This window comes from Diachasmimorpha longicaudata, chromosome 10 (genome assembly GCF_034640455.1).
Source record: "Diachasmimorpha longicaudata isolate KC_UGA_2023 chromosome 10, iyDiaLong2, whole genome shotgun sequence".
Classification (NCBI taxonomy): domain Eukaryota; kingdom Metazoa; phylum Arthropoda; class Insecta; order Hymenoptera; family Braconidae; genus Diachasmimorpha; species Diachasmimorpha longicaudata.
In genome coordinates, this window is record NC_087234.1 from 803,464 (window position 1) to 821,899 (window position 18,436).

Here is an 18,436-nt window from a genome sequence, read left to right on the forward strand (position 1 = left end):
AAAATGCCATTGACTATTGATCTTCAATGCCAGACACTTACTAAGAAGTGAAAAAATGTGATTAATTCGTTTTTTGAAAATGAACATCTCATTGATCGGGGAGTCGTGCAACAAGTCTCAGTCGCCGACTTATCTGTTAAAATAACGGTGGTTGAGCAGTACCAAGGAGAGAATTTACCCCAATCGTTCTCGCGCGAGGCAAAAATTAAGTGCATTTCTCGGATACGGAAAACCAATTTAATTATTCATGACTATTCGCGTCAAAATCGCGCATAGTGCAACATTTTGAACCCCCAGATGTCAATAAACTCATACAAATGCGCTCCATGCTGTTAAGGAGTTCGACACGGAGATAAAGGTTTCGGATTGTTTAAAAATCTCTGTGAAATTGATAGAAAATAACCAATTCTTTGCTAAAGGTCTAGATGGTTTAGTTAATTTTGAGGGTGAGAATGTTAAGTAGGTGTAGAATACGAAGGATGAGATTAACTCAACAGAAGAATTGACAGAATTATTGAGAGACTTGACAAATCTTTCTAGTGTTAAAGAACCCCTAGAATTTAGAAGCGTTAATAAGGAAAAAAAACTAGTCTGTTTCCTGAGAGCCCCCTTACTATTGTGCCACATAAATCAGGTACGACGTCTGTAATGCGTAAATTTTCATTGTGTTGGCTTTTTAATCAAGGACGTTCTCAGTTAAGCATTGATAGATTAGAAAGAGTTAAAGCAGCTGAATTAATGGAATTCAACAAGAAAAGAAAGATTTCAAGCATTGAAAATGAAGGGACTCCCTTCATTAGACAATGTGATGAAATAAACATAGGCGATTGGTGTCTATTCAAAGGATAGAATTATAAAACATGTTTAATAGGATTGGTGTTGAGTTTTGTTTATTTGCATCGGAGAACAATCAAATCTCGAGAGTTTTCAGGATGATATGCTCGTGTACAGGGTCATGTTAAGGAAGTAGGGGGATTTTGTATCTGGTATATTTTATCTTGATGAAAGGAAACAAACACTTCTTAAATGAACGCAATGACTACTCATGGCTATATAAATATTAGTCGATACCGTCAAACAATTTCCTCTCCAGTCATTTCCAAAGATGGTCTCCGAGTTGATGAGAAAATATATACAGACGTTGTCACATATTTTTAATTCTGAATTGTTTGTCCTTTACTGAGACGCGAAGATTTTATTCCATTTAGTTCAATTCAGTTCAGTATCTCAGAGATATATTTTATTTTACTATGTTGAATAAATGATTTATTGACAAAGATTGCCATCTTTCTCATCGTGTTTCTCATTGCATGACTCGGATACAACTGCTATTAGTGCAGGTAGAAACATATAGGGGTGACTGTGATATGCAAGTATTCCATCATGCCTTGGTCTCCCTCACCTAGACATTTGAACTAATAAAATTGAAAATAAAAAATTACCCAATTTTCCTGATTGTCCTGTTCCCTCCCTCGCATTTTATCCCGAGATTTAATTGCATTCAACTTATCCCCCCTCCCAGCCCTCTCCGACCTTGTTGCCCCATTCGGATTAACGAATTGAAATCACATGAAAGCACTTGAAGTCACAGAAATCATTCGAAATCACAAAATCACCGGGAAAAATCCCCAGCAATCACATGAAATCAACGATTTCAAGAAATCATTGAAATCATCTGGAAAGCAGCAAGCAGTGCGTCCTCGAATGAATAGCCCCTCGGGAAATTCCCTATACATGAGTGTGATTCCTCAACAGTGGAAAAGTTACCCAGTAAACGCAACTGATTGCTCCCATGTAATGCATAATTCTTTCTTTACGGGACATAATTTTATCGAATTCGTTTGGTAACCATTCCCTTTCATTCGTCTCTATGACCTTTAGATGGTTGTAATAAGAAGCTTTCATTCAGAAGAAGGAAGCAGTTGTTATCAATATTGGACGCTGTGCCAGACGAAAAGACACACGGAGAGAAAAGTTGTAGAAAAATTACTGTGCCGCACACTAGCATCGAGATGCAAAATGTCCGAATACTGGAATGGTTTTTATTTGCACATAAAAATTCCTATCAATACCATATCTTGTTTTCAATACAAAAGGTAAAAGATCCCGTCGCACGTGTATCCGAACTATATTTTTGGTTAGCGATGGTACTTTCAACGAGTGGTGAACTGTACCATTTTTCGGTTAATAGTAAACGAAAAGAATTTTCGTTTACTAGTTTTGACTTTTCGTGTACAAGTAAACGAAAAGGCATTTTTAGACACAGGCTAAACGTAGCAGCAGTCTCAAAAAGGAAATTTTACTAGATGGCATAGTATTTTTTCCGAGGTCTGCAGTTGGCGCCGAGAATGGAAGGTAGCAGTCATTTTTATCGGAGTCATCCTATGCAAATTCACAGATTTTTCTCTCCGCGCAATTGTTCCATCCATGCGAAATTGCTTTTACCAAGGAAATCGGAAAGACCAGTATTTTAACCGTCAAATTTTTAGTTTCAGTCTTTTATATTAAAATGACCCATCCTAGGCTTAGGAACCAGAATGTGATGCGGTTACCCCATTCTCGGATACATGAGAATGTGTGTATATGATCGATCTCCTCTTGTCATAATTGAACAACATATCTGTGTCCAAATCGATCAAATCTAGTTAAGATATATTATAATGGCAGTTTTACTTGTTCGAGTATCGTTCGAGAGTGATCTCCGGATTGATCAATTTGGGAGCATATTGCTAATTTATTAGCTAAAAAAGAGAATAATTAATGAAATACACAAGCAATGATCCACTTGTTTCAGTCAATCTCATTTCACTCTACGATTACGTACAGTTAATTTCGTCATAACTCTCCAGGTCATTTTTTATTTACTTCTTTTTTTATTTTTCATCATTTCTCTGCTTAAATCACGAATGACGCCGTCATATTTCCATCAATTTTGTAGTGTTATAACTAACTGCAATTATTCTTCAGTACGAATTCTCGAGAGATTATCGAAGTCAACGCTGATTTAATTATTGGAGCCGATGGCGCCTATTCCACCGTAAGAAGAACAATGATGAAGAGACCGGGATTTGATTTCTCGCAGACTTACATCGAACATGGCTATGTGGAGGTGAATATACCGCCGCAGAAGATCGATGAAAACCGTCCTGACAAAGGCGTAAAGGTACAATAAAATGGGAAAGACTATTCACTAACTTTAATGGGCCCAGAATATTTTACGCAAATTGGTCTATTATGAAATAGAATTGAACTATTTATTTATTCATCTATTCCATATATACCCTACTCGGGTTTTTACATTGTATTTTGGGGTAGCATGTGCCGACTTCCTTTTGAACCGTGTTGCTTTTACACTAGCAGCTGTACGCCACCTATCAATTCTCCTGGTGATCAAAGAGAATCTTGGCTGGCACGGTGTCCATCAACCAAGCTTCATTGGGAAATAATATTTCTTGATGATTCTTGGCTGCTAGACTTCCGTTCGACGGTTTGCGAAACATTAAAAATTCCAATATCCTAAGCAGGACTTAAATCCGCGCCTATCAGGTCCCGTCGTCCGGCCGTGCGATTTAACCAATTTGACCACCGTCGTCGGCGTGAATTTAACGAGTTAAGTCATTAATTAGAGAGGCTAGTAATTTATTGCACTACGTCGGGCCGGGCCATTTATTCGGCGATCTGGGGCAGTGGAGTAGTTCATTTCCTCACGGGCGAACGGTTCCAAATTGAAAGTCCATCCGACTAGAATAGTGAGCTAACCATTTTCAAAAAGTCTTGATCATCAATGCAGCATATCCTAACCGGGCCAAAGTGATGTACACTAACCATAACGAGAATCACTACAAATGATGGAAAGGTCGATGATTTGAGAAGTAATTATAAGTCATCAGTGAAAATGAAACTTCTTTTTTTTATTCAAGGTCACTTACAGCTCTGGATCAGCATAATCGCCTCCTAACAATATCATTCAATTCGTATTATAACAGCTTTTAGACCCTTCTACCCTCGTTACTTGACATATATCTCTTCGAAATTTCCACGTATGTGATGATGGAGATTTTCAGTGGCTGCCATCCTTCTGTATTCCATATAATACATGGCAACGCTTGCAATCGATTGATCGTACACGAGATTCCTTATATTGTTTGAGATGTAATGTTTCAACGAAATGGAGCCAGTCATCAATCCATGTAGCCTGGATTTCCAATGTTGTGATGCTTTAGCTTATCATTATTATGAGAGTCTAATTAGCATAATCATCGCCAAGAAAATTTGGGCAGGGATTTTCAAAACTGCGGTGGAATTTGCACTTCTATGACCCCAAATTCCTTTGCAGGTACAATTTGGATGATCTTCTAATAGAACTTGTCAGGATCGAAGTACTCCGTAGCAGCATTCACATCGTGAAAAAAGCGCTATTTTTATCGTGGCATTGACAATATTAAAGATTTTCGGCGTACTGCGATAAATGGTACAAGTGGAAGGAATTGCTCGAAACACGTGACTTGTAAACCGATATGAATTAGCCGAGCAATTCAGAGATATAACTTCGAACACCCCGCAGGGGAGAAAGGGGGGCAAAACTCCCCCTTGAACACGGGCGTGATGACCCCGCGGACCCCGAGTCCAGCTGGGAACCTCCAGACAAGCTCGAACGCATTTGAAATACTATTGTGCTTCTTGTGCACCTCACTGGGGACCGAAACCTCGAGATGGTTCTATCTCTACTAGTCGGACCACCAGTTGAGGTTGTACAGTGGTACTCAAGGTAAAGACAATGCCAAGTGCGCGGTCTGTGTTTCTGGTTGTGTGCATGGTGGTCAAACCATTCAAAATGGCATTTTCCCAAAAAGCTCATACTCCGCAAATATCCTTTGCGTGGGTAACACATTATACAGGGTGTCCCAGAATTATATATGCACCACAGCGGGAGTGCATCGCGAATATCATCGGTAATCGCCCATGGCCCCAGGCGGCACAAGCGCTAGTATCGTCCAGGGAGTCGTTCGCCGCGTTTGCGGATTTTTGTAGGGAGTGCATGTGGCTGAAGTGCGTGGAAGCGTACGCGGAAATTAGAAACGACGGCGACGATGAGTGAAGGAATGAATGCGACCAACTAGCTCTCGTTGTCGGAGACGAGAGTCGTGGGGCAGGAACCCGGTAACCTTCTCCGGGTAACCCTGTCCCGGTTGGAGATATGAATGGGAATTAGCTTCACCTCTTCTCTTTTCTTCCTCTTCTTCTATTCTATTTCTTTTAATCCCAAATACCCTTATCCACTTCTCACATTCTGGGTGTCAGGCTGACACCAAGGACCACCGCCCCGAGGTTCCCCGCGGGAGCCATACCTGCGTCAGTCACTTGTGACCTGGCGCCGTCATGGTTGCAAAGTGTCCTTCGGCCATCTGAACCGGCCGACAGTATGGATTTTTCCAAACCCCCCCTTGGCAGTGGGTAATGGCCTAAGTGTTTGTTTCATGTACATAGAGTAGATTAATAGGTCATGCGAGGTTTCCGAAAACCATAACCTGGCACGGTTGTTTTCATACTACCGCATTGAGTGTTCCAGAATTGAACGTCCAGACTTTAAACTTAAGTTGGGGGTGAAATTCTGGAAATGAAAAAAATGAACACCCAAAAAAAAAAATCATCAGCGATTGATCATTTTTTTTCTCCTTCGCTGAAAGAAAAAATGAAAATCTCATACAGGGCCAATGGGGCTTTAAAAAATTAAATCGCCGGGTTTTTTTTCCAGCGCTGTAATTTTCAACGCTGTTTTTTTTCTCCTTTTCGATTAGATTAAGAGATGTAATGGGCCTCAATCGATGGGGAATTTATTCCTCCATCGAATGCCCTTGGTTTCATCCCTTGGCATTAATTAGGGGAGGAGTAAATAATTTTTATGTAGCGGGCGGGTGTTCATTTTTTTAATTTCCCTCCCCTTCCTCTTACCAACCGCCACCAGTCATCTCTTTCTGCCGCCGCAGGGGAGTAGTACGGTATGGTGGGGACACCATCACACTCGAACGCTTTCCTCACCGTCGTGCGACCGGGTATTCCACGCCCCTGATTCGTTCAACTTCAACCCTGAATAAGTTGAAGAGGGTGCGTCTGATCAAAGAGTCGCTCAGGACTTTTCGATCCAGAATTTTACCCCCAACTTAAGTTTAAAGTCTCGACGTTCAATTCTGGGAGACTCTGTATAGCTAGAGACGATTATACTCTATCAAAAAATTCCAAATTAGCTCCATGTAAATAAAAAATAAAAATAAAAAATCGATTTTTCATACTCAAAATCAATTATAAAATAGTATATATATAATAGATTGATTTTGGAAAAAAAATTACACTGCTAGTAATATATTTTTTAAACTAACTCTATGGACAGTTGAATCTGAAATTCATTGCGAATTTTTAACATGAAAAATTCAAGTGAAATTATAACTGAATTTGCAACATATATCTAACAGTGTATATCCAATTTCAGGAAAAATTGCTTCTAGATTTGAGAATACACAAACAATTAAGAAAAAAACTCGTACTAAAGTACGCATGAATTAGTGATCTCGTAAAAATGACAAAATACTAGTAATTATCAATATTACAATATAAACTATAGAAAAGTACAAATAAAAGAACAATGAAGACCCATTTCAATCCGTTAAAATTCTATATAATTCATTCGTTCGGAAATACGAATAAATAAATTAATAACAACAGAATCTCACAATTCCTTGCAGAGTTTATCAATATTGTCGATTACTAATTGTTTTTCCTCTTTTTCCCTCTGCCTGCACTTCCGTCAACGCTAAACTGAATGACGCTCCTCTTCCTGTTTTCTAGTTCCTTCAACCCACGAATTTTCCGACGATCATCTGATATTTTCGATTGTATATTGTTGGAAAGCGGGTGGAGATTTTTACTTTGTCATTTTCGTATTGGTTGGTTTTGCAAGGACTGAAGCCCTGTCTAGTGTATAGACCCTTCGTCGTCCGACGGAGAACTGCCCGAGGTTGTATAACTGCTGCACATGTTAAACAAAAAAAGTTTAAGGATGAGCACATTCATATATTTGCAGATTAGAAATTTTACCGCAAACCCCTTGTGTTTTGAGCCAGTGGGTTCCCTTCTTCCAGGAGAGAAGTTTCAGCACGAGTGTATGTTTAGATACAACTGTTTGAGAGAGTCCAAAATTATTATATTTCATATAAATTTACGAAAGAAATAAAGAAAATATTTCGAATTTGATGTACCGAAGCCATTATGACAAAGGTCATAACAGCTTTTGTGGACTCATCAATGCAATTCTCCTGACACGATAAAAAGTTGATAGTGTAGAAAAACCTGTGATGGCGTAAATAAAAATTCAATTGTTTTTCCACTAATAGTTCTGCATGAGTTCGAAACACCTGCACATCTGGCCTCGCGGTACTTTCATGATGATAGCAATGCCAAACGACGACTGCACATTTACCGGAAATTTATTTGCACCTCTCGCAATTCTGAATGGACTGGATACACCCGAGAAGCTGATTAAATTTTACAAGGACCAATTTCCAGATGTTCTACCAGTAATTGGGGATCAACAGACATTGATAGATACCTTCTTCACCGTCAAACCAAAAACACTGATTTCAATCAAGTGTAATCCATATCATTGCGGAAAGGGTCTTATTCTGGGCGATGCGGCTCATGCTATGGTACCTTTCTATGCACAGGGGATGAATGCCGTGAGTAATACATTTATCAAATATTTTTAAAACCTATCCTCTTTCTCTGTAGAACTTATAAATGACCGGTCTAAATTTCACAAACCAAAAAATATTGTGCGCAAAAATCTTCTCTTAAAATCTAATTGGTGTAAATTACACGGCATGAATATCACATCACACAAGAATGTCATTCCTAAGATCACTTGTTAACATATCGCAACGGAAAATCACTATAATAGAGTTCCTTTGTAGTGTTTGATGCTCGGATCAATATCGACTAGTTCATTTCCTATTTATTCAAGTAGAATAGGTATGACAATCGTTAACCGACTTAGTCAAAAAATTTAATATGTTTGTGCACGTCACACCTTTGAAAAAAAGATCACTATTAACATCGATTTGCCGCCGCGCAGAGAAACGTCTCTTCAGGTCGCTCATTGAGAAAATGTTATTCCCAACTGATTAAGACGACAAAACTAAAATTCCGTGACATATACTCTAAAATTCAGTAATTGTTGGCTGATTGCTATTTCCTTTCACCAACAGTCACTGATAACTGATTTTTAAGGCAAGTTTTTCTCAGTGTGAGGTTCGTTCCTTAAAATTTCACAATTTTTGTTGAGGAAAAAATACGAAACGACTTGTTGTCTGGCTATCGATGAATCCTCAGATAAGTGGTTTAATCGGAATCATTTCGTATCAAAGAATAATTCAATTACTTTTCAGGAAAATTAGAATAATTGAATTAACGGGGGCATGAGTTATATGAACTTGAAATGCTATGAACTATACTCTGGGGATGTGATGTACATGAAATATTTGCAAAGAATTATTGAATACCTTTTAAAAATTGAATCAAGGGAAGTGGGCAAGGCTAGGCAATACGTTGGGCACATATTGGTTTTGAAACGGAGACATCCTAGCCAATATCGAAAAAGGACAGGAACAAGTCCCATTTTCAGAAGCCGATTCTGACGATCCTACGGTGTTCAATAAAAAAAATAGAGAAAATGGAATGGGATTATGGAGAGAAATACTCAGTAGTAATGCGTTAAGAGATTCAAAATTATGGGGTATTTCCTTAAAGCCATCCTACAAGCAAATGAGGATGCCAAGTTTTGACCACCTCATTTGTTTGCAATGAAGCTATTGAGAAATACCCGATAATTTTAACGTTCGAGGGGCATTTGTTGCATTTCACATTCAGAATTTCGACTAATCGAGACAGCGCATTTGATGTAATCGGGGAACAACTCAATTTACTGGCAAAAATAATAATGATACATTCTCAATGTATTATTCATATAAATATTTGCGCAATGGAAGTGACAATTGAAATAAATGGATTCATTCTTCAGATTTGGTCAATTCATGTGAACAAAATTTAACAGTTGTCAAGTTTCATCAGGCTATTTGGATGGGGTACAGAATAAATTTCTAGCTTAGCAACTACCACGGAAATATCCGAAAAATACCCTAAATAATACCCACCCACTTCCCCTCAATTATATCAAATGCGCTGTTTTTATTGGTAGGAATTCCGACGGTAAAAAAATCCCTGGAACTATGACTTGCTTGCTAGCTGTTCCACAGGATAATCAACAATACTAAAATTTTCTTTCCGTTACGGTGCTTCTGACTGAACTTCTGTGAATTGGATGTAGGCTCAATCGAGGGAGCATTCATTTAAAAATTCGATGACACAGCGATTCCTGATTTCATCTGATTTCGAGATCTTTTCAATGATTTTTTGAACTCGTTAATTTCATGTAATTACTAGGTTTTTTTCGCTAATTTTACGATTTCGAATAGTATCCGTCAGTTCATGTAGTTTTCTGTGGTTTGAATTCCGAATGCGAATAAAGCAGCAACGGCGGAGAGGGCTGGAAGGGGGGACAAGTTGGAATTGATTAGATCTCGGAATAAAAGACGACGAGAGGAACAGGACAACGCGAGAAAATGAGTAATATTTTAGTTTCAATCTTATCAGAAAAATTATGTAGGTGGGGAAGACCAAGGCATGATGGATTACTTGCATACCAGAGTCACTCCTATGCGTTTCTACCCCCATCAGCAGCAGTCTTATCAGAGTCATGCAATGAGAAAACTAGTTGACTAGCTTGTTAGAGGGAAATTGGCAGAATAAGTGGGAACCATAACGAGGCTACGAAAAGTACAATCAAAGAGAAAGAGAGTCCGGAGGAAAACAGTGCATTCCTGCGGACTCTCCTCCTATACTGGAAGATGTAGCTGGACACAGAGAGAGCTATCTTGTGATCTCCAATACATACGTCTATAAGGGGTTCTTCTCGGCATTGGTCCCGAACACAACTCGCTTTGAAGAGCCTTATGCGATAAGCACTAATCAATAAGTATGATCGGACTGAACAGGTTGTAGTCTCGTTTGTAAATTATTGTGAATCCTTATTTTTCAATGGTTAAGCCGCCCTCAATCAGGTAGAATTTGAATTTCGATAGCTTCAACATCCACGATGATCGATAAACGATTACGTGGCCCGGGTAAACGATATTGTGGCGCATCTCTCGCCACAAAAATGCTGATTTTCAAAAATCGATATCACAATTCACTCCGGATCACTTCTTCATTGCCGAACTTACTCTTCACAAAATTCTGTCATGGCAGTTTGTGATGCGATGGTCCAAAGTCCTGTCCCCATTTCTCAGTTCCAAGAAGTTTTCAATCATTTATATTTTCTACGATATATTCATGAAGAAATTTTTGTGTATATGTGTTTATATAGTGTTCACATGTTATAATATTTAGAACTGCCAACAAATTATGTACTTGCAGGCATTCGAAGATGTACTTCTACTTGATGAAATAATGAATTATTACGAAGATGACATGAGTAAAGTGCTACCAGCATTCTCTCAACACCGATGCGCAGATGCTCACGCCATCTGCGATCTCGCAATGTACAATTATATCGAGGTACTTTGTATATTAATTAGGTTTTGAGTTTCACATACATAACGATTAATCCATGAATATCTTACCCAGATGCGTGACCTGGTCATGAGAAAATCGTTCCTTGCTAGGAGAAACCTGGATACACTACTTCACAGGCTCTGGCCGAACAGCTGGCTCCCCCTCTATAGCACCATTCACTTTTCTCGCATGAAATTTCAAGACTGCATCGCAAATCGTGAATGGCAAAATAAGGTAATAAAACACCAGTTGAAGAGACACATATGAATTTTATTTACAGTTTCCACAAGCAAAGAAAGTCAGAAAGGATCTGGTTCGCGGAGTTTTCTCAGGGGCTGGGCCAGGCAAGATGTGGATACGGGAGGATGCGTGAGACATCGGAAAATCACTACACATTCGCCTTAGTTTCAAACAATCACAGTTTTTATAAACTTGACTTTGGAAAATAGTCACAATAATTCAGAAAACTATTATTTTTAATTTGCATTGAGCCGATCAATGATTAAATGCGCTACTATTCAACTTTACGCGATGGTCCAAAGAATTATGCCCGAACGGAGCCAAACTACAAACGATGACCGAGAGCTGTCATTTGCAAGCGAACCTTATGATGACCCGAAGACAACAGACCGAGTCCTGTGCCCCGAGGTAGCAATTTTCCTAATTTCGAAGTCACATGACCCGAATTAGAACAATCCCGAAGGATACACGAGCTGTCCATCGAGTGTCGCTGTAGGTGTCTCGGTCATGAACCTCGGTCATCTGAGATCGGTCACCAGTCAGCCATTATCGATAACCCAGAGCGAGCAGGGCCAATAAGCGTATGTGTATGTGTGTGAGAATAAAAAATTCAGTAGAAAACCCAACAGCTCACGAAGCTTAAATTTAGAAAGATCATCTCATTGTAAAAAGATATGGGATTTTTCCATCGGTTTACAAGAAATTGTAGATACGGGACAGGTGAGGTATACATAGATAGGTCATAACGACGCAGCACGTGATAACAGGTCCTGAATAAAGTTTGAAATGAAAGAGATAGCGCTGAGGTAGCTGCTGCGGTCGAACGCTCTCACCTTCTATCCGACGGCATTACTCGTTGCCGGTATCGTTCCTGGTCTCCGGACGTTTGTCACCTCCCAGAGCAAGGCCCGGTGATCGCTCCCGTATAGGCCTCGCTCTCCTCCCGTGGTTGGTTCCCCCTAGAAAGATCGCCACTCACGAAGATCAGGTCTACTATGAAGCTTGACCCTGCCCTGGAGAATGTTGGTTCTTCCCCATGGTTTAGGAGGACCTGGTCCAGCGACGACATGGCCTCCAGTAATATCTGCTCCCTCAGGTTTGTCTCCCTACTCGCCCAGTCGGCCGCCCAGGCGTTGAAGCCACCCGCGATAGCCACGGGGTATCCTGCTTCACGTCCTCGGACAGCCGACCAGGATATATATCCCGGCTACTTTGATCCGCACAGAGGCCTGATCTTTGGCGTTATTTGAGCTCTCCGATGGAGTCCTTCCACATACCCAGATGGCGGCCCCCTGGCTGGTATCGGTAAATCAGCTCTGCGAACCGAACTGATGGTACAGCTCTGAGATACATACCAGTTCCACCCCGAACTCCCGAACCGTCTGCCACAGAAGGTCATGTGCACCACACTGCTTAAGGTTTATCTGCAGCACCCTCATCTCCGATGTGTTGAGGCGTTCTGGAGCACCGCTCTGAACTCCGGAGACCTGCCGCTTGCGGCTACGTGTGGCGCGTTTGCCCCCGTTCCCGACCCACACAGATCGAACACGTCGGCTCCCGGGTGCAGTCTGCGAGTGTCCGGCCGGGCTTGCCATATCTAACGCAGAGCTTGGCCCTGTCGGCCTCGCTCTTGCACTATGCGGCAAGATGACCGTAGTGACAGCGCTTGAAACACTTTGTTGGCCTCACCAGCCGGCTGACCCTGCAGCTGAGCCAACTAGTTTTGATCCAGGCGCCTTCGTCAAGGATCCTCCCGGCACCTCTTTCCGGGATGCCCACCACTGCGATTTTGGTCTCAGTCGGCATGCTCATCCGGTACCTCCTTCTTCACCCTCCTCAGGATGTCACAGTACCCGTGTCTGTCTGTAGGGCGAATGATCATGGCATGGGGCCTCACCAGAGGTCCGCGGTTCCCTCTCCGCTTTCCGCTCTGCTCCTTCATCCGGGAGCGGTCCGCGGCGGCATCCTGCCTTCTCCCTGCGTCATGCCCCTCTTTCCCTCTTGACCCTGAGTCCCAAGTGGGTCCTTGGACAACGTTGTGGGTGAGAGTGGGACGAGGGTGGGGGTGAGAGAGAGAGAGAGAGAGAGAGACAGAGAAGAAAAATAGAAATTTTTGAAATTTTCCATTGTGATTTCGTATTTACCCAAGACCACTCTCAACAATTTGGAAACGCTCAGTGTTTAAAATCTGGCCGTCAAATGTCCCCCGGCATCACCCAATTACCTTTGACCGACGTAACGAGAGGTCACGACGGTCTTCGGGACCGTTACGGTGGTCAGTACACCATCGAATATCATCAGGTTCGGACGTGTTATTCGAACTCGCTCGGTAATCCTCGGGAAAGTAATCTAAAATCGTCAGGAGTTATTATCACTCTTGCGAACCTCATCTCTTTACGTGAATTTATACAGTCCACTATTTATCTAATTTATTTATTGTAAAATGAACATCTACGTGTGCTTTTGTAATAGAACGGGATTCTCATTATAACCACGTGCGGACAGTGAATCATTTGCCCCTCATCGAATTTCCGCACTTCCTGTCCCATCCACCCATTACATCAAATCCGGATAATTAAAATTATTAGCACCCTGTTAAAACTCCGTAACAGACCCACGAATTTGTTTTTCCAAGCGCTTCCTTGTGGATTTACGCAGTATCTTTACTGATTTTATTCGCTTTGCGAAAGTACCGAAATATTTCAACTAAAAAATATCGCACCTCTATTTTTCGTCTATTCTTCCAGGTTCTGAGGGGATGTTTATGCTGTGTAGGATTACTCATGCTTGCAATATTTTTGGCGTCAGCGATATTCCCCGCTATCGCCGAGTGATCCAGAGAAACTCAACGGCCCACAAATACTTCTAAAAAGCGCTTTCTTTACTATTGCGTATTCAAGTTAATTGATATTTTGTCACATTGTATCAGCATTAGGCTAATATCAATGGAAGCATTCACCTAGTGGAGATACGCCTGTAAGTTCGAATGAGTAAATGCATTTTAAAGAGACAGTAATATCGTAGTATATTTTCAAACAGTCCACTCCCATGTAAAATTTCTATTTTAATATATATTGAGTTTCATCTTCTCAGGGTGCTTCAGGTAATTGTGTTTCTCCGTCTCGAAGAGCTCGATCAACTTGATGGTGAATTTATGATGGTATTCGTCAACTTTTGCTTGTGAAGGCTGGAGAATTTTTGGTAGCTCGAGGGGTTCACCAACTGAAAAGGAATTTCATTCATTAAATTAATCATTTAATCCATCGAATTTACTTTTAGTTCGCTACGACTACTTTCAGCCCGTATTCAAAAGTGCTTTTTCGTTTACTTGTGAACAAAAAATCAATTAATGTAAAGGGAAAATGGCACAGTTCGCGCCTCGCTCATCGTAACCTCACTAAAAAAACTATATGGCGGATTGTGATGTCCTGAGCTTGATAGCTAGTAGACGTCACTAAACATCATTAATCTTAGTCCGCGAAATTTAAATTAATCTTAATTTTTATATTTTTAATCAGTGTCGAAATACGCACAAAATAAGTAGATACAATGGACAATGAACAATGAAAACAACACCACCAGTGTGGGAAAAACCGTTACGCATAAATCTTAACATCTTGAGTTTAACTTTCCCATTTATTTACCCGTAAAATTCGTTGGATAAACATTTTCTCCAAACCTGAAACTTGAGAAGGAAATCATAAATCTTCGAATCCATACAGTCTAGGTCGTAAAATACCAGTTCTGTTTTTGCTCATGTTTTGATTCAACACGTGTGAGGTCTCCTTTGTCCATTGTATCGAAAGCTGAGGGCCTGACAGAGAAAACGCGATGTCACGCGTTTTCCTTTTCCCCGCTTTCCTTATTCTACCCCTCTTCCCTTTTTCTCGACCAAGTTGCGTGCGCAACATATAGACTAGTGGGGGTTGTAGGACCCAACCCTTGGAAAATTAGTTTAAGTTTTGTTAGTTCGATTCTAACTTGTTTCTTTGCCGCTTTTCTCTTCAACTAGTTAATCGCCAAATTTCCGTCTAGTTTGGGTTGTTAGGTTCTCTGAAACTTTATTAATAATTCGAGACTCAATCTAAGATTTAAAACTTATTAAATAAAGTGTGTGTTACGTGCTCTCCTAAGCACTGCTGTTTGCATTGATTTTATTTGGAAAACCTGAATCCAATTATTTCCTTTCAACGAGTTGACATCGATGGAGTCCTCATTAGAGGTTTAGCGGCTGACGGATCTACGGTTTTCAAAACTTTGGCGCTCAACCTGGTGAGAGGCGCCACAATCCTCCTGGTAACTCAGGTAGGACATAACAGGATACATGTGCCACGAGGTGTTTCAATTCGTGTGGCCCTCGACGTCACATCGGACCGCTTACTTTACACTCGCTGCCACCGCATCACACTTGTATCCAAATATATTGTGTTGCTCCATTTTGTTTTATTCCTCATCGGTAGTACCCTTTTCATATTCCTGATATTCTAAATTGCGCCCATCAGCGGCGCGGAATGAACTTGCATCTATCCGTGATTGGAGTGTAAAAGTATCTTATTTTTGGATTCGAAACACGGCTTTACTTTCTTCAGGCGGAGCTGTATAAGAACTTTACGTTCGAAAGCCGTCATTAGCGAAAATAGAAAGGAATATTTTTGATATTAATTGACGTTTGTCCCTTTCCTTCCTCTTTCTGCTACTCGGGTCTTGCGAACCAAAAACGCCTTCATTTATTTTCGTTGTCTGAAACGAACGGCGTCGTCTGGTGGGGATAATATCACCATTCTTGCATTCTGGTCATGAAGAGGCACCCAAAGTTCCATGATATATGTACTTGAGATGCAACTTCAATTTTTTTATAACCTAGGACTTGACGTGCGCGGCGCGCATATTTCATTCTCCCCCAATCAACTCTGAGGACATTTAACTCTATGATCAGTAACTCTGGCCACGTTTCATTCTCCCCCTATCGATTCTCAGGACAATCACTGCTCCCACACACAACCCACGGGACGTTTGACTCTCCCGAATCCACTCTGATGATATTGAACCCTCCGCCAATCAACTCTGAAAACATTGAATCTTCCCCCCAGTGATTCTCACGACCTCCAACCCTCTTCCGAATGAGTTTCCTAAGGCTTGACCCTCACCCACATATCAAAAATATTCCTCATATTTGATGAGAAAACATTTAGAATAAATAGTAAGTAAAAAAAGTATTTGCTGAGAATCGAACCCGGATCAACCGTATGGAAGTCCCATCCGTATGTGAATTGCCGCGGCGACATTTATCTGAGTATCCTGAGTTTAAAATTGTTATTTTCCAGGCTCCACGAGCATATTGCTCTAGCTGAAACGCTTGCTCCCTTGGCCCTTGATTAAAAAATATATATAGCTGAAAAATAAAACAAAAAGCATTTATGTATGGCAAAGGGAGTGACAAGCATAATCCTGCTTGCAACCTGTCCCTTCATCGGCGGGACAGCGCCTTCTAACATTGCCGCTCAACTGACTGGATCTACCGACGAAATGAGTAAGTGGACGCGATTGGAGAATGTATTCCGAAAATTCTCCCCTTCCCCCTTTTTTCTAGTCGGATCCGAACCGCTTTTCATTTGTTGGCATGTCCGTTGAAGAGAACGTCGACGTCCTGGGGGCCCCCGGGGTCCCCAAAACAATGTTTTTTTGGTTGACAGGAAGTGGGTGGTCAGGGTCCCGTGGTTCAAAAAATACAGCAAAGAGGGGGGGGCGTGGAAAGTGATTCGTGTGGGAAATGTCGCTTATATGTGTGGAAAATGAAATAATTATATAATACATAATTCATGATCGTTTATGGATTATTTATGTAGGATCCAATTCAGTAATTTTATTTATCAGGTATTATTTATTATTAGAAATAGAAAGTCACAAATACAATTGTAAACCCGACACTACGAACTCCGACTTACTACTAACTAACTTAATAATTTGGTCATCCTTAAATACTAAAAGTGCCCTCTGCTGTCCTCATCTTCCTCACTCAGGCCTAAACCTCGCTATTTTATTTTACAATCTAACCTCTGGTCCCTCAATTGCACTGGGGACTTCCCTAATGAACCTCGAGCCTGCATTCTATTGTATGGCATAATCCTCAGCTTACACAACATATTCCATCAATAGGGGTTTTCCCCACTAACACTCTCTAAGTTTAAATTAAAATATAGATCCCACAACCGGCCGTCCTGAATTCAAGCATCGTCCTCGAGGCAATTCTCCTCTGCCTGATCCGGAACGGGTTCTGCATCATCGTCGTCTTCACCAATTCGAAAATCTACTGCTTCCGACTATGGTTTCATATAGACGGCCGCTGAACTCGTTCGATTGGGTCCCTCGTTTTGCCCAATCTTCTCCACCAAATAGCGATTGTTCCTCAGCACTTTCGTGATTTTGTAAGGTAAGGCGTATGTACCTTCAGTCCTGGTCCAAACTGCGTCCTTTTAATAGCCACAAGATCATTTGGCTGGTAGACTCTCGGTGGCTTTCTCTTTTTATTATAGGTTTGCTTGTTCTCTTCTTGTACCTTCAATAATTTTTCTCGTGCCTCTTTTCTCAATCTCGTGCGGTTTGCATCAAATATTGCACTTATCTCCCCATCAATCAATCGTCGAAGTTTCATGTCGTCCTTTAACTTCATTTTTGTTCCAATGAGCAATTCAAACGGCGTTATGTCTACGCTCCAATTCAATGTTGAATTAAGCATCTACTGAACCTTATCCACGTACTTATACTATTCTAGGGGCTTGGGCATTGACAATTTCGTCAGCACAGGTATAATTGTCCGGTTGACCCTTTCTACCTGACCATTACCTATCGGTACTCCACTCGTCACCACCACGTGTTTAATTGCTTCTTCCTCGCAATACTCCTGGAACGCTCTTGAAGTAAATCTGCTCCGCGGTCAAACATAAGCCTTCGTGGGTTGCCAAATATTGTTGCCTGCATTTGCAGCCTCTTAATTAGCTCCTCAGCTGTCGTAGATGGAGTAGGATAGACCCATACAAACTTAGTAAATGCGTCCACTACTGCAAATATGTGACAATAGCTCTTCCGTGTCGATGGCATTGGCCCGAAGTAGTCCACGTGATACGTATGTAGTGGTGTATCTCCCTTCTCAATAACATTTAAAAAGCCTTCAGCTTTCCCGTGCTTTTTCTCCGATAAGATACACCTCACGCAACTGTCAATTACTTTCTGCACTCGTTGTTTCATGTTCGGAAACCAAAACTGCTGCTTTAATAAGTGCTCCGTCTTACTCCACCCAAAATGACCTTGTTCGTATGCTACTCTAATCACCTTGTACTGCATACTTCTCGGCACAACCAATAACTCATCGCCGGCATACTCTCAATATAAAATATTTTGCGAAGACAATTTAAAATCATCGCTAGATTTCTTTCATGCAGCTTCAATTATTTTCAATACCTCTGGATCTTCTCGCTGTGCCTTCTGGATTCGTTCAATTAATACGCCTCGGCCCTGCTGCAGGTATAACACTTGG

The 18,436-nt window shown here is 41.0% G+C and overlaps 2 protein-coding genes across 5 annotated transcripts in view; one reads left to right on the forward strand and one right to left on the reverse strand.

The window, feature by feature from the left end:
• LOC135166580 (kynurenine 3-monooxygenase) overlaps positions 1 to 13,918 on the forward strand; it is a 34,485-nt gene extending 20,567 nt beyond the window's left edge. For both annotated transcript variants that reach the window (XM_064128939.1, XM_064128940.1), the window contains 5 exons: positions 2,968 to 3,163; positions 7,389 to 7,730; positions 10,525 to 10,665; positions 10,735 to 10,896; positions 13,650 to 13,918. In XM_064128939.1, the coding sequence (XP_063985009.1) occupies positions 2,968 to 3,163; positions 7,389 to 7,730; positions 10,525 to 10,665; positions 10,735 to 10,896; positions 13,650 to 13,736 (928 nt within the window). In that variant the 3' untranslated portion in view covers positions 13,737 to 13,918. The remainder of the gene's footprint in view (positions 1 to 2,967; positions 3,164 to 7,388; positions 7,731 to 10,524; positions 10,666 to 10,734; positions 10,897 to 13,649) is intronic.
• Positions 6,739 to 18,436, reverse strand: part of LOC135166581 (2-acylglycerol O-acyltransferase 2-A-like) — a 70,689-nt gene continuing 58,991 nt past the window's right edge. Inside the window, exon 5 of one of the 3 annotated variants that reach the window (XM_064128942.1) lies at positions 6,739 to 7,024. In XM_064128942.1, coding sequence (XP_063985012.1) covers positions 6,849 to 7,024 — 176 coding nt within the window. In that variant the 3' untranslated portion in view covers positions 6,739 to 6,848. Of the gene's footprint in view, positions 7,025 to 13,901; positions 14,125 to 18,436 lie in introns of those variants that run through there. The other 2 variants (XM_064128941.1, XM_064128943.1) reach the window with 2 other exon arrangements.